Source organism: Fukomys damarensis, unplaced genomic scaffold (assembly GCF_012274545.1).
Source record: "Fukomys damarensis isolate Sample0158 unplaced genomic scaffold, DMR_v1.0_HiC HiC_scaffold_16, whole genome shotgun sequence".
Taxonomy (NCBI): Eukaryota; Metazoa; Chordata; class Mammalia; order Rodentia; family Bathyergidae; genus Fukomys; species Fukomys damarensis.
Window position 1 is genome coordinate 17050760 of NW_022900928.1, and position 15775 is coordinate 17066534.

Genomic DNA, 15775 nt, shown 5'->3' on the forward strand with positions numbered 1-15775 from the left:
TTTTTTTTTAGACAAAGTCTCACTATGTAGTTCAGGCTATCCTTGAACTCACCATGATCCCCTGCCTCAGCCTCCTAAGTGCTGGGATACAGGTATATGCCACCATGCCCAGATAAATTTTAAAAAATTTAAACAGCTTTTAACAGCTTCACACAACTAGTGGTTATCAAATGGAGCAGCTCAGTTGTAGAGGTTTTACAGGTCATCTTCCTGATTTTTCAGAGGAGTGATTATGCTGCAGAGAAATGTGCTAGTGATGAGACCAAGCCTGGAAATGCTGCTATTTCAGCCCAAGCATTTTAAAATAACTCTCAAGGTAATGTGGACAAACTTCGATGTTGCTTTTCTTGGGGTTCGGAGTCACCCCCACACGGTATACCCTGGTAGAGACAGCTGGCTCCCTCTAGCTGCTCTCGCCCTATATCCCTATCCACTACTCCTGTGGATCAGCCTCAGGGAAGGATGCTCCTTGCTGGTTTTTTCCTCCAGTGCCTTTCTCTGCACAGCCCCTCTACCATCCCAGCTTCTCTTTCCGGCCACATCACTTTGCTTGTGAGCCGTCAGCAGCTATGAACTCTCAGCTCAAAGTCCTCTATAAGATGGGCCACGTCCCCTTTATGTGATATAAACTTTCACTTTGGAATGGTTCTCAGGTTTACAGAAACATTGCAAAGATAGCGCAGTTGGCTCTGGCCTGCTCTGACCCCAGATTCTGACTGTCGATGCTGTCAACAGCGCCGCCTGCGTTATTCAGACCTCGCTATTTTTTCCCGAGTGTCTGTACAGGTTGTCACGTGAATCCTCCATTCTCCTTCGGCTCCTCTGTTCTATGATAGTCTTTTACGACCTTGCCCATTTTGAGGAATGCCGACTTTTCCCCACGCGGTTTTCTCACGGATAGACGGGCTGTGGGTTGGGGAGGAGGCCCGCGGAGGCAGAGCGCCCTTCTGTCACCGCCTTCCGCTCCCCAGTCACCGGCTCCCACTCACTAAACGCAGCTGCCTTGAGTGGTAAAGGGTTAACTGCCCTCCTTAGTCGGGCTGCATCTACGGAAACTACTTAGAATGCTTTCATTTATTCATTTACTCAGTTAATTATATCAGGAGGGTCTTCATTTTATTTTATAGTTTTCATTTTTTACTGTACATGTTTGCAGTACATAATGTTTACATTCTTTGTGGGGAGTTGGTACACGTACCCAACACATCTTAATTCTTTTCTCCTCCCCTTCCCATTGGAGAAAGATCTCTCTCTCTACTTTCTATCATCTATATTTTATTTTGCTCTTTATTTATATTTGGGGTTTCTCTCATAAAAGGAACCATGCATTATTTAGGCTTGTGTGTCTGATTTATTTAACCTAATATCATGTCTCAAAGTGTCTCAGTTTTCCTATAGATGACTCAAGTTCAGCCTGTATAAATACCCTGCAGAAGGGCATTTATTTTAAACTTTGGGTTACAATCTGACATTACTGCTCTCCACCACTGATCCTAGCCCTGGCCATGGATAGCTCTCTCAGGTTGGTCTTAGATATTTTTATCATGTCGATGCAACTATTTTATGTGTTTTTTGGTTTTGGTCTCCTTGGTCTGTTCTCCCCCACCCCCCCTTTTTTTTTTTTCACTTCTTTTTGGCACTACAAGATGGCTCATTTTCTATATTTCTAAAATTAGCCATTTTTGAAGATGCCCTGGTTCCTGTTATTTGAGATGATGTTAGAAACCAAGGTCTCAGCACAGGGTCTCAGCTTATTTGATAGCTACACATCCCACTGGACCAATGCTGATGGATACCCAACTACTTGTTCTTTGTCTCTACAACATTCTCCCTCCACTCACAGCAAAGTCACCAGGGGCTTCTAGCAATGTTTTTGTAGCGCTGGCTAGAATGTGCTTCCCTTTCCTCACTCATCTGACTGAAATTCTGCTCCTTCTGTTGGGCTGTATTCAAAATGCCCCTCTTTCACGAAGCCTTTCCTAAACATCTACTCAACATCTCAGAGCCCTCTGTCCTGCCACACTGCGAGGGACCCAAAGGCAGCACAATGTCATATTTCCTTTTAGACCCTAAACTCAGCAGTTAGCATGTGGCAAACCAAATGATTTTTGCTTAGTGAATCTTACTTGGTTAGGTTAAGATCAGTGTAAAATTCACTCTATAGAGTACACCAGGGAAAAGGGAGAAACACACAAACACACACAACACAACACTTCTATAGACATTTTGACTGAGGGGTCCTTCTTGGTCTCATGCCTTGGGATGCCCTGTGTCAGTCATATGTTACTATGCACTCAGAAGGAAGAACACCGTAACCTCAACATACTTATCCCTCAAAACAGGCCTTGTCTGTTCCCAGCCCATGCAGATGCTCAAAGGCTCAGTCAAATAAAATGTATCATAAAGAAACAGCCATTCCAAGTCAGGACTCCTTGAGAAGGAAGAGGCGATGGCTCACGTTCAAATGAGGTGATTCATTTTACTATGTAGAAATTTTCCCGAAATTGCTATCTCCTATCTACTCTAGCACATCTATTGCCTAGATCTTAGGGATGCATATGTAACAGGTTACCATGGACAGGGCGGCATCGCTGAGATGCTTGGAAAGGTGTCCCGACTTTGAAAGACTCTGTGACTTTCTTGTAGGCACCATGGGGTAACAGTAGCCTCTGGAGGTACTGAAGATGTTGCCTCCGTAAGTCACCCCGGAAGTGGGTAATCTGGGGACAAGAATGGAGGCGAATCTTTGGCGTGGGGGAGGAGGCACTTACTCCTCACTTTGCTCTATAGAGAAAGGGATACAGTTGTTCCCATGACATGATGGCATGTGTGTCATAAGGACGTAGGCCAATATCTGGTGTCTCCCTGGCAACAACCATGAATACTGTGTCAGGAGAAGCGGATGCCACAGCGGAGGCTGCTGTACCCTCTGGTGCCTCTGGATGGTGTGAGGGCCCTTCGCAGTGCTTCCTGGCCCTCCTGCATTCACCTGTGGCCAGTTCCAGACACAGTGCCTGTTTCCGCCTCTAGCCCGAGGATCTGTCCTTCTCTGCCACCACAGGGGTACAGTTTGGAGGTTTCTATTTCCTGTACAGACAACCCTCAACCTGGGTTCTGGATATGAGGCAGAGAGAAGGAAATTTCACTTCTGTGGGATTCCTCCCCGAAAATGCACCACCTTAATCTAATCCTGAGAACATCAGACAAGTCCAGACTGAGGGCCAGTCTACAAAATAACTGACCAGCACTCTTCAGAAGTACCACACCTATGAAAGGCATGGGAAGATTAAGGAACTGTTGTAAATTGAAAGGATAGCACATTAAAGGCTGGCCAACTCTGAATGAAGTCTGAGATGCAGTTAAGCATTGTTCTAAGGTTAATTCCTTAGTCTTGGGACTGGTACCACAGTCCAGAAGAGGTTCAGAGTATTGCCAAGGCAGGGATCAGAATATAGAGAAAAGGATTTTGAAGCCAAAGAAGCTAAGAAAAATGAGAAGTTCTGAACTATGGGGGTCACAGCAGAGCTGGAGAATGATGGTGACAACAAACCCTACCTAACACTTAAGGTTCCAGGCACCTTCTTATGGGTTATATGTGCCGACTGGCCAACGGGATGGGTTTGATGCACTTTACACAGGAGTACAGTTACCAGAACCTGTGACTAACAATAGGAGGAACGAAGGAGAGGGAGCAACTCAGGAAGACTCCCAGGTTTCCCATTTGAGCGAGGGACTCCGCAGTGGTAATACCAGGCAGTGAAGTGGGAGGCACAGTGGGTATGGTGGGGAGGAAGAAGGTGCACAGCCCAGTGTGGGTTTGGTCACTAGGGACTGTGGGGCATCCAGGCGGGGATGTCTGGAAAGCAGTTAAACAATGACCTTGTGGTTCCTGGGTAGAGACCTGAGCGTGACTATCACAGAGGTGATGGCTCGAACTGATGGCATCACCACTGGCGATGGCATCACCCAGGAAGCAGGTATGAAAGAAAAAGAAGAGGGCTGAGATGGAAGACGGGAAAACCCAACATGATGGAAAGAGGGAGAGTATATGGAGAAGACCAAAAAGCAGGTGTCAGAGGTGGAGGAGAAAGAACCAGGACAGGATGAGGCCCACAAACCATTTGGCTGGGGAAGGTGCCACGTGAAGAGGAAGTGTGAATTGGTACTGATGACCTGGGCAGGAAAAGTCAGTGGAAAGATGGGGCAGATACAGGGAGTGCTAAATGCTCCTTTGAGAAGCTTGGGTGCAGAAGGAAGGCGGTAAAACACCTGGAGGGGACTCAAGGTCACAGAGGCCGCTCAAAACTCTCCAGGCCGATCCCTCCCCCAGGAGCTCCTAATATGTACTTCTGACTGCAAACTGTTTTTCTCTTCCTGGGTAACCCACCTACAGCTTTCCAGTGCATGTGTCCATCCTTACACCCTTACAGGTCCAAGTTTAAGTTCACAGAAGACGCATGATGTCCATAGTGAATCGCCTTTTCGACATGAAAGCTCAAGTCTGAAATAACCTTAATCTGGTCCCAGGTGACGCCCAGCTGGGCGCCGCACAGAAGTGATGTGGGGCTGTTCTGTTACCATTCCTGGAGGCTGCATGACTCCATGACCACCATGTGGGGTCTCAGCAACTCTTCCTTAGAAAGCCTCCAATGGAATGTGTCGTGACAGTTTCGGATCCTGACTGTAAGTCTGCTGGAGGGGTTAACAGCTGTGTCGCTGTGGGGAGGCTCAGTGAGGCCCACGGCTTCCCACACCTCCGTGTGCCAAAGCTTTTCCATTTCTAGTCTGTATTCAGTTAGAGTTTACCATGTTTAAATATGAACACATTAATATTAATATTGATGTTTGAGTACATCAGTTTAGCTTCCTAGAAATTACTAGATTTCGTATTAGCCATTCATTCACTCATTTAATAAATATTAATTTAGTGCTGGAGAACCTGGGTAGATAAATAAGATGGGGTTCTTTACCTTGAGCCCACAGGCATTTATATAAACAGCTATAAACAACATGGAGTCTTACGGTAAGAAATGTGTATGTGCCATACACGTGTGTATATATGTATACAGATTTGTATTTGTACAGTTCAAGTATTCCTTATCCAAAATGTGTGGGACCAGAAAAACCTGGTATTTTCCAGATTTGGGAAATCTTCCTATAGAGATACCTTAAGGATAGGATTCAAGTCTCAACACAGAATTCATTTGTGGTTCGCATACATTTGTGGTACTTATACACAGCATGAAGGGAGCTCTGAAAAACAGTTTTGGTGCCGCTGTGTTTCGACAGCAAGTCATCACAGAGGATCAGGTGTGTGGAATTATCCACGTGCACTGTCAGCATTTAAAAAGTTCTGGATTTTGAGGCTGGGGATTTAGCTCAGTGGCACTGCACCTGCCCTGCAAGTGCAAGGTTCTGAGTTTGATCCCTGGTACCGAAAATAAATAAAAAAAAAATAAAAAGTTTTGGATTTTGGATTTCTATAGTAGAGATGCTTAACCCGTATATGTGTGTGTGTGTGTGTATGTACATACGCCTGCATATATACACACATGCACATGTATGGGGATGCGTTTCCTCAGATGTGTTTATGTATATGGGGAAGATGAATGTCGCAAAGTATCTGACTGTCTCTTCTGGATGTGACTACACTGGGTTAAAAGGGAGGCATGTAAGACTGGAAGGATGAGCAGCAGTGATTTTCCCAAGGAGATAAAGGAGGAAGGGCTGTAGAAGCAGAAGGAAGAGCACGGCGAGAGCATCAGGGTATGAATATGCATGGCGTATGGAGTAACGTAGCAATGGAGGACATAAAAATAATAAAACCAACAATAAAAACAACAGTGGTTCCAGGCGCTTATTGGCATCACCAGGAGAACTTTTTATACTGCCGGAGGTGAGGGTGCAGACAGCTGGTGTTAGAATGGTGAGATGTTCTGAATGTTGTGCTAAGGAGTCTGGAAGGGGAACCTCTGACAGTTCTCAGGTAGGATTGGCAAGACTGGACTTGTGATTTGGAAGATTCCTCAGCTGGCTGCACAGGCAACAGAGCAGAAGAGGTGAGATGGGAGGCAAAGTTGGGAAGCTTTTGCAACAGGTAAGGCAAAAGCAAATCAGACAAGTGGAACTTCCAACAAGGGTGGAATGAGGAGAGATTTTTGAGGAAGAAATGGGCCCTGGGACACATGATCCACAAGACAGACTGTCATGGTGAGGGAGGAAGCACTTTTGGAAGAGTGGATGAACTCAGTCGAAGGGGATCCAGCTCAGACCTGGAGTATAGGGCTGGAGGGGGAAGTCTGGGGCAGAGATCAGAGGAGGAGCAGCGAGGGAACTCTCTTCATTCAAGATGGATTTGTCCTTGTTTTGTTACTGTGAAGCAACGCAAGGGTACATACCTGCCTGCACAGAGGCAACACATAGGTAGAGATACGTGTAGACCTGAACAGCACAGAGGTACATACTTACACATACTGTGACCCAGCCCAGAGAGGGGCACACACCCGAGTCCACAGACCATTGAGGGATAGATGCACACACTTCCAGATGACATGGAAACACACAGGCCCATGGAACAGACACACATCCCTAGGTCACAGAGGGACACACACACATACATGTCCACAGATCACAGGACCATAAATCACAGAGCGACAGTACATGTGTGCCCACAAATCATAGAGCAATACACTTACAAACAAATCACAGAAGGACACATACATACGTGTCTACAGGTCACAGAGGATAGACACACTCACGTAGTCCATAGGCCGCGCACACATAGCCACGGATCACAGGACACCCACAAACCCCACATGTCAATGCGCCTAGAGAGGCCACAAGTGCACAAGTGTCCAGACTGGGGGAGGCCTGTTTTCCAGTTATACGTCGGGCTTTTTCCATTTGCCCGGCAGATGACCCTGGACTTCTAGTGGGCGCAGGCCCATGTGGTTACCAGACTCCCTCTGCACCTCCTCCATGTCAAACTGATCCCAAAGGCCTCACTGCTCTGCCCGCTCCAGGTACACGCAGCACCCGCCTTGCCAGGACCCAGTGACCATCCATGCCACACTCAGCACGTTCCTACCGAAGAGCTTCTGCAGGACTTGTCCATCGTACAAATCTTCAGCCAGGTCTTTCACAATGATTCTCTCTCCAACCAGCACGTCATTGATCCAGTCAATTAATACCTCCAGAGAAAGAAGAAGAGTCGTGGGGTATTTTCATACAGACCAACTTTCAGGGGAGGGGATTTAGCTCAGTGGTTCCTTCGCCTGCTTCGCAAGCGCAAGGATCCAAGTTTGATCCCTAGTACCAAATACAAAAGAAACAAACAAACAAACAAAAAACACAATAGACCAGCTTTCATATCCCAGACAACAAAGATCAAAATAAACTGTTCTTTCAAAACAGTGGAGTGACTCACAAGACCCAAGTACCACAGGCAGGCAGGTGACGGTGCGAGACTGGAGGCCCTGTGTGTGTGCGTTGGCCCTCCAGGGGTCTCTGTTGATTTCTTCTGGTCTCATCGCTCTTTCCCTAACAAGCAACACTCTCAGTGCAGGGCTCTGAGTTACACAAATGGGTCGAAACCCACCCATTTGGGTGCCACCGTCATTGATGAGTGTGTGTGTGTTTCTCTGGCATCTGTGAATGTGTGTCCACCTGTTTGTCATCTAGAGATCTGGCACTAAGTCATCTACGAACTTGTGTCTGTGTAGCTCCATGATCCAGTTACCTTCCTGAGCTCCTGCTTCCTTATCTCCAAAAGCAGAATGAAAGTCTCTCCCATGTTAAGTGGTAGAAAAGAATTACCAAGGAACTTGATTGAAAGCAGATCTGATTCACATATAAAGCACCCTCCCACGAGGACAGTGGTGAGGTGGCTGCTGTAACCTCCATGCTCAGAAGGGCTGGTCGGCATGGAAGGAGACAGGCTTGCCCAAGGCCACAGAGCTCACAGCTAGAGTCAGCAGAGGGTCCCAGGCCTGCCAGCTTGAGAGTGTGTGTCTCCTGGCCCACAGCAGCCGTCACTAGCCGAGACCTGCATGTGCCAGGCAGTGAGTGGAGGCACTGTGTGTGATGTTCCATTTCATTAACACGTACAACACCCTTGGGAGGCGTGTGTCACCAGCTCCATTTTTCAGGTAAGGAAACAGTGTCTATACTGCTTTGCTTTTTAGTTTTCCTTTTTGTTGGCTAAGACAGTATTTATATATAAACAAATCGTCTTAGTCACTTTCCTTATTGCTGACATACAATACCAACACCCATAACTTAAAGGAGGAGAGGTTGATTTCTGGCTCATGTTTCAGTGCATAGTAGGCTGGCTCCAAGGCAGAATGGCATGGCAGAGGGGTGTGGGGGAGGAAAAGCTGCTCACTTCATGGCAGTCAGGAAGCAGAGAGCAAAAGGAGCAGCCAGGAAGGGACCTACATGCTTCCAGGTCACACCCCCAGTGATCTGCCTCTTCAGACTCTTACTTCCCCATAGTAAGTCAGCCACACCACCCCCACAATCCAGTCTCCTCCCAAAGGCCTCTCCTCTGAGCTCATGAGGTTTTAGGGGGACACCTCAGATCTACACTATAGCACAACAAGCTTATGCATAAGGAGATGAGTTCGGATCACTACCCAGTTGGGTGACCCCCAGCACAACCCCGACACAGAACAGTTCCCTTTCTAGGAGCCGATGGTGGTAGTTACTGAGTACCTACTGAGTACCAGGCACAGCCTGTATCCAACACAGTACTTCTCTGGAGAGGTCCGTCTTGGGATTGAAACAGTCAACCCTTATCAGGGTTGAGGAGTCCGTGGTGTGAAGTGGAAATGGAGGGGCCCTCATCTCCTTGGAGGAGACTCTAAAAAACAGACTAGGGGCTGACCCGTGATAGTGTTTAAAGGGGCAAAGCAGCCCAGATGTGGAAAAAACAAAGCTCTCCCTGGTAGTGAGGCAGTCACCTGTAGGGTGATGCTATGGACTTGGACAACACCCGAGGGCTTAGGTGTTTGGGGAGTGATGTGCATCTCCAATCTCTTCTCCATGAAACTGAGCCCAGGTACAGGTCTGGTTGGGGCGACCAGTGCTGAGGCTGAGCTGGTCAGAACTCACACTGACCAGGTCTCCGCCTCGGAGGTCTCCTAGGCAGGTAGCAGCACCGCCCCTTCCAGCACAGGAAAGCCCAGGGCTAGACCCCATGTTGTGCCCTTGCATACTGTGGCCCAACACTCTGGAGAGGCACAGTGGCAGGCAGAGCCTAAACCCAGAGCTGTACTCAAGGTGAGGCTCAGTGGAGCAGAGCAGCCATCTGTGGGTGCAGCACTGGCGACATCAGGAAAGGGCCAGATGTCCAACAGGTACAAGCCACCCACCCACGGGTTCAGATTAGGGCGCAGCATAAAGGGTTGCATGGCCTCCAGCCCTGGCCACCTTTCTGACACCTTCTGGCACTCTAGGGTGAGGCATACACATAGGCAGGAAACAGATAGGAGGGATGTTTATCCACCTCTTCTCAGAAGCCTAAGACTGAATGTCCTCATCTGGAAAATGAGGGCGACACTATTTCATAGGGTGCTTTCGAGGGTCCCCGAGAAAGCAGTAAAGGATCTTGTGAATGCGCAGATCCTGGCCAGGATGAGCTCCTCAGTCCTGACCTCTCAGGTGCTAAGGCCAACATCATAGATGAGGCATTTGTCCGGTCAGATGGCCATGGACTGACCATGAGCTGCCTGAGGGCGACACTGCTGTGCTGCATAAAATAGCTGCTCCACAGACACCTGCTGAGTTGGGAGGGCCAGGAAGCCTCTCCCAGCTTCTTACCTTCATCAGTTCTTGGAGTTTGGGGTCACTGCGTGAGTTTGGATCCACCATCGTCCGCACTTCATTCTCCTCTTTAAAAAGAAAAAGCATTGAGAGGTGTGGCTGTTTGGGAAGGCACTGAGCTCATGCAAAGGGGCAAGAGGCAATTACCCAGCATGGTGTCCTCTGGGTCCAGCTCGAAGGGGATGGGGCTGAGGGGCAGGTTGATGGCGTTCATGCCCTCCTCCTGAAGCTCTGAGACTGAAAGACAAGGAAGGGCTGGTCATTTTCAGCCGACTGACCATGGGAGGCGGGTAGCACATGTGTTTGATACTGATATTGAGGAAAAGCCCCATCAAGGTCAGATAACATCTGCTACGCAGCCTGCAATCGATTCGTGGCTTCTCTGTGCTAAAAGGATCTAATGATTCTCTTAATCTTACCTCTTCTACCTGTCATTTTCCTGGCTTTCCTAAGAAATGGGAAAGTCTCACTTGGTCCTGGTGGCATACGCCTATAACCCCAGAACTCTGGGAGGCGGTGGCAGAAGGGTCTCAAGTTTGAACCTAGCCTGAGTAACTTAGTGAGACCCTGTTTCAAAACAAAACAACAAAAAAAGCTGTATCTGTTTATGAGGAATTGCCTAGAAAAGTTAGCAATCTGCTCTACTTAGAAGATCGACCAGAAGAAATATAGCAGTATGAGGAAGCAGGTATACTTAGCTGGAAAACAAATGCCATCTTTTCCTTCCAAAAATCACTGAAGCTTTGAAGTTGTCACCTATTGTCTGTGTTCTTGTGGACAAGAATTCTGCAGAACGCTGGATGTCTGCGAACTTGGAGATTGGAGACAGTCCCTGGGTGATGTCCCATATGACTGTCAAGGGCTTGCTGTAAGGGAGTGAACACTAGTGTCTGCTTTCCCCTCTCTGTTAGGCAGCCTCATTCCCTATCCAACTGCAACTATCAGTGTCTGCTGATATGAAAGAACTCTTTGTAAGTGGCTGCCTTGTGCTTAAGAGTTCTTGCAAACCTATGCTGGCAATCACAGAGGCCAGAGTCAATAAAATGAAAAAAATTAAATGGAAAGATGGGCCGTTGCTTTTATTAATGTCGGTGGCAGCTGCCATATTAGCTCCTTAAGAACCTCTTGGTGACCAACGCTTTCAGCGAAAATGGTCTTTCTGTGTTTAATTGGTGAAAAGTAAGGGGCTGGGAGTTGGCTCTCAGGAGGGGTAATCCGAGGTCAGCAATCAGCTGGTGCCCATCTCACAGTGGGGTGGGTGGGGGAGATTTTTTAACAGCGCTCCTTGTGGGTGGGTGCTTGTGGAAGAACAGGCTGCACAGTCTTGAGTGATCATTGACCCTTTGCAACATTTCTTGAAGAAAATGGAATTGTATATTTCTAGGATTTGAAAAGTGTATCTGGTCATCCACGGGGACTTCATTTTCAGCAGAGGAAACAAACTGGAGAGGGGATCTCACCTGGCCCCAGGTCCCACAACTGTGAGGGCTCACTGGCCTGCACCAGAGCCCAGAGAAAGGATGGGACAGAGGGATCCTGATGCAGTCCCTGACCTAGGGTCCAGAGGGGCACAGGGAAGCCAGGACAGAAGTGAACTGAGGGTGGCAAAGCTCACATTCAACCCAGCCTGAACTTGGTGACCTTGTTCATCCCATCAGGAAGCGGTCACTGGACGCCTACCTCACTTCTGTTCACCCTGAAATCTCCCCTGAGAGGAGGCAGATTTCTGTACTGGCAAGATTTCCATATATATAATTTTTGTTTTTCCTGCACTGGGGCTTATTGTACCCAGGGACACATGTACACCATGCCCAGGGACTCACAATTGTGCAGGCAATGGGCAATGGAAATGAAGTTGTGCTTAAATACGAATGCAAGGCTGAGGCCCTAGCTGGGGAAAAAGCTTGTGCTTGCCCAGGACCTCCTCTCTAGCTACGTTCTCCCTGCAGGTCTGTGCTGTCTTATGTAGTAGCCACTAGCCACTTGTGCTGCTTAAGTTTCAGTGAAATAGATACTCAGTTCCTTAGCTGCACCTAGTACCTTTTAAGTGCTCAGTGGCCGCTATGCGGTTGGTGCCTACTGCCCTAGACAGGTATGGAATACTTCCCACATCACAGAAAGTTCAGGTGAATGGTGTGGTCCAAGGGAAGCCCATTTATCTAAATGCTGAGGATGTCCACATTTAAAACTTCAGTCCAGGCCTGACCCTGAGTTCCAGGCTCATGAATTTAACTGCTCACTCAGTCTCAAAAGGTTTCAAAACAGAACCCTCATACCACCAGACAGCACAAAAGCAAACTTGTTCTCTCCCACTCTAACCTCCAAGATGGGACCACTGCTTGCACAATGGCGCAAGCCAAAAATCCAAGGGATCATCAGGTTCTCCCTTTTCCTGACCTTTCACATGTAATGTATCGACAAGTTCCCTAGGTGCCACCTCTAAACCAAGATCTGACCGCCTCTACTCCTGCCTGACCACCGTCTTGGTTCAGACCTCCAGTATATTTCACCTGGACCACCAGAACCACTGCCTCCCGGGCCTACCACTTTCTCTCGAGTTTCCCTACCTACTCGCTACAGTGTGAATAAGATGCAAACAGAATCACACGTTCTCCTGCTTTCAACTTTGCTGTGGTTTTTCATCACACTCACAATAAACCCCGACTCTGTACTGTGACTTATAAGACGCTCTGATTACCCTTCTGCCTCCCTTTCATGTTTTCTTTTCTTTTCTTTTTTTTTTTTGGTACCAGGGATTGAACTTGAGTCCTTACACTTGAGAGGCAGGTGGTGGAACCACTGAGCTAAATCCCCAGGCCTATGTTTTATTTTCTTGATAGGTCTCATCACAATTTGAAATAATTATTGTTGGTATGTCTGTCATCTATTTCCCCACATCAGAAGGTAAGCTGGATAAGTACTGGTACTTTTAAAAAATCTTTTGAGACAGGGTTTTGCTAGGTAGTGCAGGCTGGCTCTGAACTTGTGATGATCCTCCTGCCTCAGCCTCCTGAGTGGAAGAAGGACTGGTACTTTTTATCTTCTATTCACTATTAGATCTCAAGGAGGCCATATGGTATAGTGGCTAGGAGCCAAATGGCCTAGATTCAAATCCAGGATCTGTCACTTATTAGCCAAGTGACCCTAGGCAAATTCACCATTCTCTTGTGCCTCAGTTTCCCCATTTACATAAAGGCAGTGATAATAACACTGCCAACCTCCAAGGGTTGCTAAGAAGATTTAATGAGTTAACCTATGCATTCATAAGAGGGCCTGGTACCTGGTCAGTGCTACGTAAATTTATGCTGCTGTTATTATAACTGGCTATTATTACATAATACCTTGAGCATAGTGCACATTGGACAAATATTTGCTGAATAAATAATCAGCATGTTAAGACCACTCTTCATTGGCACAGGTTATATGTAGAGGCAGAATTTGCCACAGTGGTTTACATGACGGAAAGGCTTTCACTTTGTGCCCAGGGGAAAAAATACATTTACTTTTTAGACCAACCCTGTGTGCACACGGACGTATCTGGGGCAGCATTTCCAGCTTACATTTTGTAAGAGAAGAAAAGCTGCATCTGGCCCAAGCTTGTTGGCCAGCCAGAACCAATCTGCAAATATAAAGAAAGTATTTAAACATCTCTTTAAGCATGATGAGGAAAGCAATATTCACAGCCAGGATTCCTAAAGGTGGATCTGAATGGAATCTCCTTTTACATGGAGATCATCGTTAAAAACGTTTTCAGATGAAAAAATCTGTAGTCAGGAGCCCTCCCTTTGCCTTGCCTCTTTAATTCACTCCCAGAGACATAACAAACCCGAGAAGAAAGGCTAAGATATGTTTGCAATTGGACATGTTTCTTCAGGAAATGATTTGGTACAGGAACATCATTCCCATTCCATTAAGTGCTGACTCGGAGCCAACTGTTTGTAAAACTGAATATGCAAACTGCCCGGTTCAGGCTCGGCCCCGCCCCACGGGGCCCCATTAGCGGCCCCTTTCCCAAGCCAGCCTACTTGGTTTGGAGGCTTCGTTTCTATTAAACCCCAGCAAGGCCCAGCAGAAGCCCTTACCAATCCCTGTGCTCAGAAGGACAAAGAGCTGCGGCTGAATTTTCCTCCGCACAGAATCTGAACCTCCTCTAACAACCTAAAACTGGGTCTGAATATGCAGCCCTCGGGGTCTTGCAGCGCCTTTAGTTATAACTTAATAAACAGCTCAAATGTCCGACGCAAGGTTGGCTCGGGCAGGAGGGAGACTGTCTCAACTCCTGAAGCCAGCACTGGCTTTTATTTTCTGACGCTGGGTCCAGCCATGCAACAGAAAGTACGCACATAGGTTTAGCAGTGTGAAAGACCTGATTCTGAATTTATAGGACTTTATGTGACTTAACCTCCCTGAAATTCGGTATGAAACAATTCTCCTAACAAAAGCTTAGCTGAGACTGGTGGTTTCCTGCCCAATGATTACTCTCTCTATTAAAAGAATCCTTATTTTATTTCAGTATTTGTTCTCCCCTCCTACGTCACAAGGTGAGATTCTGATTGGTTTAACCAACCATGATCTCAATTCCTATAGCAATGACTGGCTCATGCCCTGTTGTGCGATACAATCCCAGCCTGTGAGTGGTGACAAAAATTTTAGAAGTTTTTATGAATAGGTTTCCTCCATTTTAAAGAGAGGCCCAAGAAAGAGAAGGTATTTTTCCTCTTCTAATCATTATTGTATCAAGATGTTATGAGTAGATTTGCTGCAGCCATTTTATAGCTATGAGGTGCACTGGAAGAAGAAAATAAATATGTTAAGATCGGCACAGAGGAAGGAAGGAAGGGGGTTTTTGTTGATACTGTTTAGCTATCCCCGTTCTACAGGTCTCATTAGAGAAGATGAATAAATTCCTTATTGTTTAAGACAGAAGAGGAGGTGTTTTCTGGGACTTGAAGCTTGGATCTCCATAATTGATACATGGATTATAAAACTGACGGGCAAACAGGATAGGTTTGCAATGAGATATTCCTTCTGGAAAAGAGAGGAGTGGCGATTAAGATCCTTTACACTCTAGGCTACAGCTTGAGACTCCAAGAACAACAGGGTAGAAACAAGTATGGGAAGAAGAAAGGAGGAGGAGGAGGAGGAGGGGGAGGAGGAGAAATAACATAGAAGGTCTTCCGATCCAAGTGATTCAAGTTAATTTCATTAGATTATCCTCTCACACTGGGCACAAATAAAAAGAAACTTGTCTAAGGTCCTTCTGGCTATCAACAGAAATTACTTTCATTTTTCTGTGTTCCATTCGCATATAATCCTCTGAAGCAGACCTCATTGCCATAACCAGGGATTTGGGGACTGGATGTGAGTCTGCCTTGGGTTGCTCACAGGTGGTGGGAGAGGTAGGCCCACGAATGCAAGTCACAAGATATGGACCAACAGAACTGGTGCTGAGAGAGTGGTGATTACGTGGAGCACAGGGAAAGGAAGGAGCACACAGGGGTAAGGATGAAAGAACAGACAGGCAGATAAGGAGGTGGGGTTAAGTGCTTCGGTCTTGATTTTGTTTGTTTGTTCATTTTTGGTACTGGGGATTGAACTCGGGTCCTTGCTCTTGTGAAGCAGGAAGCAGAACCACTGAGCTAAATCCCCTGCCCTTGGGTCTTGAATTTAATTAAAAAGAAAACAAAATGCTTCCAAACACCTAGATATAATAAGCAGTGATACCAAGGTTGCAGGGTATAAGGTTAAAATACAGAAGTCAATTGGCTTCCTATTTACTAGCAATGAATGATTGGAATTTGAAATTAAAAGCATAATATCATTTATAATACACAAAATATAACATTTAAGCTTAAATCTTACAAAATATGTTCAGGATTGATACACAGAAGATTACAAAACCCCGTAGAAGAAACCAAGGAGGATCTAGATAAATGGAAAGATATTTAATGTT

The 15775-nt window shown here is 46.6% G+C and overlaps 1 protein-coding gene across 2 annotated transcripts in view; it reads right to left on the reverse strand.

Annotated features, from left to right (window-relative positions):
- Parva (parvin alpha) overlaps positions 1-15775 on the reverse strand; it is a 144203-nt gene that overhangs the window by 36452 nt on the left and 91976 nt on the right. For both annotated transcript variants that reach the window (XM_010615254.3, XM_010615253.3), the window contains 3 exons: positions 9970-10059; positions 9820-9890; positions 7088-7190 (listed from right to left, as the gene is read on the reverse strand). In XM_010615254.3, coding sequence (XP_010613556.1) covers positions 7088-7190; positions 9820-9890; positions 9970-10059 — 264 coding nt within the window. The remainder of the gene's footprint in view (positions 1-7087; positions 7191-9819; positions 9891-9969; positions 10060-15775) is intronic.